General features: G+C 38.7%; 1 protein-coding gene across 1 annotated transcript; it reads left to right on the top strand.

The window, feature by feature from the left end:
• Positions 1-1,238: 1,238 nt before the first annotated feature.
• On the top strand, positions 1,239-3,299 carry LOC105368718 (gastrula zinc finger protein 5-1). Its single transcript, XM_011507799.1, has 3 exons — positions 1,239-1,339; positions 1,455-1,655; positions 2,370-3,299. The coding sequence occupies exons 2-3, from the start codon at positions 1,461-1,463 to the stop codon at positions 3,030-3,032; spliced, it is 858 nt and encodes a 285-aa protein (XP_011506101.1). The 5' UTR covers positions 1,239-1,339; positions 1,455-1,460; the 3' UTR covers positions 3,033-3,299.
• Positions 3,300-5,704: the final 2,405 nt, after the last annotated feature.

The raw sequence follows: 5,704 nt of genomic DNA, 5'->3' as shown, positions 1-5,704 counted from the left end.
CCATTTGTATTTCCAATTAGCTTTGCTAATAAGAAGATGGAGGCATTGCCCGCGCCGTAAGAAAAGAGAGAAAAGAGAGGACGTGGGCACGCCGAGAGAAAGAACGGAAAAGGGAACGAATGAAAAAAAAAATGTATAACCTCATCCAGCCACTGGGGAAATAAAGAAAAGCACCGTAACATTGCTCGAGGTATGACAATACCAAGAGTCGTTCGGTGTCCTCCCACTTGTACTTGCTGCTGGTCTACAATTAAAAATACTCGAACCGATCCCTTTTCCCGTTTTTCTCTTCTTATCAATACGCCCCTTGTTTCTCTTGATGACCCTCAGCTTTTTGCATGTATATTTGAAATGCCATTTACACGCGTTTTATTATTGCATTTATTACTCAAATAAAAATACACTCCAAGGAGAAATAATAGATGGGCCGTCTAATTTCATATGAGACATCGCCTAGAGGTCAATGTTCTTTTATTCCAGCGGCGATTATGAGTTACTCGTTGAAATTTTCTAATTGCAAGGACTCGCGTAAGCACTGTCAAAGGATAAAAGTGCAACAGATTGTGTTCTCGAGTCCAATCGAGCTAACAACGACTAAATGAATAATTTCGTTGGCCATTATCATATTTACATTGCGTTGGATATGAAGTATTATGGATTGTATATGGATATGGATATCGAGTTTAGCGAAACAAGCGTTATTTTTAACATTATCCGAAAGTTTTGTGGATAACTGATAAACTTGAACAACGTATTATGGCGAGAGAAAGAGAGTCAGAGAGATAGAGAGAGATAGATAGAGATCGGACGTATCGATAAAAGTTGGGTAAATCGATATTTGGGTATGGTTAAGCGCTTTTCAGCTTTATTTTGGATTGCACGTATTTTGGATACGTGTCATTAAACTTAGTGTATTTCTCCGAGGCTCCGCGATATTTAAATTTCGACAAATATTATTAACTATTCACATATAACAATTGCCATTTATGAAATTTTTAACGAAAGCGCGAGAATTTTACCGCTCATTTTTCATCGACTGTATATTAGCAGATAAACCGATGAAATTACTCGGTCTGTAACATAAATATAGCAACAAGTTTCAAAATAAATCGGATTTGAATGGAATTTCAAGTGTGGAAACGATCTGTTTGCGACTCCGCCAAGCCATTGTATTGCTCGTACTATACAAAGACGTTCTAAGGACATTTTCCGGGCACGAATCGTCCAAATTGTTGAAACGTTGTCATTCGATCGTCGAAGCGATTAGTGTGAAGACGGACTGACACGTGTGATACCTTCGTATTTTCGTCGCCAATTATTATTTTTTCACCTTCTCACAGTAAATTTTCATTTAATGCATTTTAATTTTATTATTTCTGTTCTCTCGATTAAATACGTTTCGCTAGCAAAACTTTTCGTCCACTTGATAAGCATGTAATGTATACAATTTTTAGAGTATAATGCGTGTAAAGAGCGTACCACGACATCTGCCTCGCAAAGATAACAGTCAAGGACATGCGAAAGCAAAAAATGCAGCGCTGGATTATTTCTCGACAAAAAAATTCGAAGGAAGCGGGTCTTCTTGCATGAAAACTGTCCATTTCACAAACTATCACGATATTGCTCAAGAGATAGATTTGGTTGCTCATAAACAGGTAAGTTTAATTTAATATTTTGCCATAAATTTCAAACGCATTCAAACGTATATAAGCATTAAATTTTAACACACGAACTATCGTCTAATAATTATTAATAATATAAGAAATTTATCACATACAGTATGAGTTTTATGCTCATCTTGATGTTCGATTGTTTTGTAATTTTATTTAAATGATTGATTACATTATGGAAAATTGATAATCCAAGGCTCTAAAGTATAAACTTAATTTTCGCTTCACTCCGCATAATCTAATAATCTCGAGACTTCTAGGACATAGAGAGTTAATGCCGATTTATCACCTATCGAAAATTTATAAACATCGTTACACGACTAGTAAGCTTTTCTAAGAATTGTCCGACATTCCACTTTTACCATTTGCCTTCACAATCACAAATCATAAATGAATTAAAGGCAAAATTTTATTTACAATTTATAATTAATATATTTCTTATGCTCGATTACATTTATTACTATCGAAAGTACAAGCACCAAATACCACAGCCCATTATACGATTTTTTTTTTCTATATGCCTCTAACTCAGTCCCGATATTTTGTAAAACAAATGAATATAATTTGTTTAATTGGTCTATTTGCTGTTGGTAGGAAATTATTTATCGCGAGTGCGAAATCGATCAATTCCATTCGGTTATAATGGACGAAATATGCGTAATTAATAGAGTGTGTAAGTGTGTATAATGTTTCTTACAGAATACAATTCCACATAACATTTTCGAAAAGTGGACACCATTTTCGATAGAAGGAAAAATCGAAGCCGTGGATCTTTCTGTAAAGAATGGCTTAAGCGCCCCTATCGCAGGCCCATCCGTCGAAGGTAACAAATTCAAGGATACGTACCTCTATCAAATAATGACAGATCCGAATTTCTTGAAAAAGATCATACGCGAAAAGCAAGCTTCAAAGAGCTCTTGTCCTTATTGCAAGGAAGAGTTCAATAGCGAGAGCGAAGTTAAAAAACATTTGAACGTACAAGCGGACGATACGAATCAGCTGACTTGTTGCGCTTGTGGTAAGTCATTTGCACAGAAACGTTATTTAAGGTATCACCAAAGGTGTCACTCCGAACGCAACAAATTCGCCTGTGATATTTGTACACGAAAATACTCCAGACTTGATAATTTAACGCGGCACAATATTTTTCACACTAATCCGGACAAATTTCCGTGTAATAGTTGTGAGCGGACATTCGCGCGCAAAGACTTACTCAATAAGCACCTTAGATGTCACGAAAATAAGTATAAATTTCACTGTGATACGTGCCAAAAGTACTTCAAGGGACCGATTTCATTGGAAAATCATATTAAATTGTTTCACTCTAGTCCTGATAAGCGAAGCGGCGCCGACTCATTTTAAACGGACTTCTCCGTTCATCTCCATATTCAATAGCTTATACAACAATATGTCGTTATTAATGTTAAAATTATTGTATGTAAAGTTTTTAAGAGGTGCAATGTGATACGAAATATATAATTGTTTGTTGACGGTTAAGAAACATCGGCATGGCAAATAAAGTGTGTTTTGTCGTTTTGGCAAGAATGCGCCCACTATATTTGTGACAAAGTATTTATTAAGTTTATACCAGTTTATTATATGTTTAATAAAAATTGATTGGATGAAAGAGCAGAGAAATTGGCAAAATTTTTTGACCGCATCACGCAGTATTATTGGCTCGCTCTCCAAGAGTTTCCAAAGAGTCTCGTCGGGACAAAAACGTAGGAGACTTTGGATAATAAGAAGAGTGTAGCGTGCGAGACGGATGGGATTGAGCTTTGGCTCGCCTAGTCGGACGTATCGCGCGGACCGAAGCAAAAGTGCAACAAAGTTTATCAGGATGGGGATAAACGCAAGGGAAAGTACGGCAACTCGGCAGATATTTCGCGGTCTCTTTGCCGCGCGGCTCATCCGACATCTCCTCTATTCTCTCTTCACCTCTATGGCCTCGGTGCGCTCGCCAAAGGGGATTATCTCATGAATGTCGACCCTCCAGCCTTTTTCGACGTGACGTCTCGCAATGCGCGGCGTCTTCGTTGCTCGATAAACGCTTGCGCATTTAACGTACTCGCGTCCCGCCTCGTTATTATGATGTACCGTGCGACGCATCTCCGCTCTCGGGAATCACCGAGAATTCTTTATTTAGGCATTAAGAAAACATTGCAATGGGCAACTGTTCACATTGCTCTTCCAACATCGAGAGACTGAATTTCAAAACTTTCGCTTTCCCATTTAATTTTGACAGTCCAAAGTTCAAATTGAATTCACGAGTGGCGAAAATGTAGGAAAATGTGTGAAAATAAGGCAATGCATTTATAAGAGGCCAAGGAGCATTTATACGGTAAGTCTGCCGATGGGCGGATCATCGTGTCCTTTTGTCATCGAGAAACATCGATCGATACGTCTGTATAGTCCTGATTCGTCGTGGCCGTCGTGGAAATCGACAAGAAAATGCGTAAAATGCCAAACCACCGACGGTTGAGACATAGCTGATTTCCTCCCGCAGCTTAATTAATACTAAGCAGCTGCAATTTACATAAAATTTCTCCAGTTTGCTCGATACTCGCTAAACATAAACACACAATAAACACTTATGTTGAGCGAGGGGCGTGCGCAAATATCTTAAACTGCAAAGTCGTTTATCGAGAAAGACGTCGCTTACCTCGGCGATTATTTTCACGGGCTTATATCCACATTCCGGGCGCAAGCCCTCCATCGTTATATTAAATACTTGTGTGCCAGGTACACGAAGCTCGATGCTGCCACGTTGACGCGGGGTATGCGGTGCACGGGCTACCTGCGCTGGTTAAGGGAGTGGGCGGAGTGATAGAGCCGGGACCGTGAACAGGAACAGGACTTGGGGGGGAGGGGGGTGACTACCGCATAAGCACCGGGAGACGACGTTGCGAGCGCGAGTAATTTTCATATCGCCCATCGATATTTTCAGCTTATTAGCAATCTCGGGTAGGCGCTCTTAATAAATTCCCCTCGTGCCTCCTTACTTTGTGCGCCCATAAATATCGGAAAATTCTCCATGTGAACTTTGGTAAACTGATGCGCAATCTGCTATAAAGCTTACGAGAGCCGAGCGTCCGTTATTAAAAAAAAAAAAAAAAAAAAAAAAAAAAAAAAAACCAAAGAATAGAAAAAAGGCTAATTTACATGTAAAAGCGAAGGGGAAGATTATTACATCGAGTGTTGGCTCATACTTTGAAATCACGATGAGCTCGAGCGAAACTTTTTTGCAATACATGTAAATGATAAATCGAGATCTCTCAATTAGGTAATTCCATTGTCTGACATTATTATTCATGGATTCAGTTTCAACTAAATTGCAATAAGCAATAACAATCGCTCAAGGACACCTATCTTTTCCTTTGAATATCAAAATATCGATTATTTGACTTTCGCAACGTTAATCCACTTCAAAATTGTACAACAATTCTAATTGAATTTTAAACTGTTTCAACGTTTAAGTTGGCACAGCGTGAACAATCTATTGAATTATATTTAAGATTCTTAATTCATTGCTGCTTTCACAATACATCTTGCCACAATTTACTAATCGAAATAACTTTAGAAACTTTTAATTTCACTAGTGCTTACGTCGAGGCAGTGTCAATCCTAGTATTATTATGCAAAAGGTATTCATTATTAATGAAGCAATAAAAACAATGCGATAGCTGTATGAAAGGCCAAGCAATAGTATGAATTGGCAGAGTCATCATATTATGGCGCGAGTAATATTTAAAATAAATATAGGGAAAAAAGATTTTCTCATTTTGAAGATCCGTTGGTACGCCACTTAAGCACTCATTAGGCGCGAGCGTTTCCCGGAGAGTTAAAAGTTACAGCGGGGAAAGCCGCGGAAAATTTAATGACATATAGCTGCTAGCCGGAGGGCAGTATGGGCCGTCAAATTAGTCCGAAGCTTTTAAAAAAAAAGAGATCGAAGGGCGCCTCACTCGCGTACGAAGGAGAGATGCTTCCCTTCGCTGGTCATTGGCTTCGTTTGCGCACGCACACAAGCCGAG

The sequence above is a fragment of the Ceratosolen solmsi genome, unplaced genomic scaffold, assembly GCF_000503995.2.
Source record: "Ceratosolen solmsi marchali unplaced genomic scaffold, CerSol_1.0 scaffold1, whole genome shotgun sequence".
NCBI lineage: Eukaryota > Metazoa > Arthropoda > Insecta > Hymenoptera > Agaonidae > Ceratosolen > Ceratosolen solmsi.
Note: the sequence above shows the minus strand (reverse complement) of the source record. Positions and strands in the feature narration are given on the sequence as shown.

Bases quoted from the DNA above. Each gene is read 5' to 3' on its own strand.
- LOC105368718 (XM_011507799.1), top strand. From the start codon at position 1,461: ATGCGTGTAAAGAGCGTACCACGACATCTGCCTCGCAAAGATAACAGT. The intron at 1,656-2,369 runs GTAAGTTTAATT...TGTTTCTTACAG, and splicing joins ATTTGGTTGCTCATAAACAG to AATACAATTCCACATAACAT.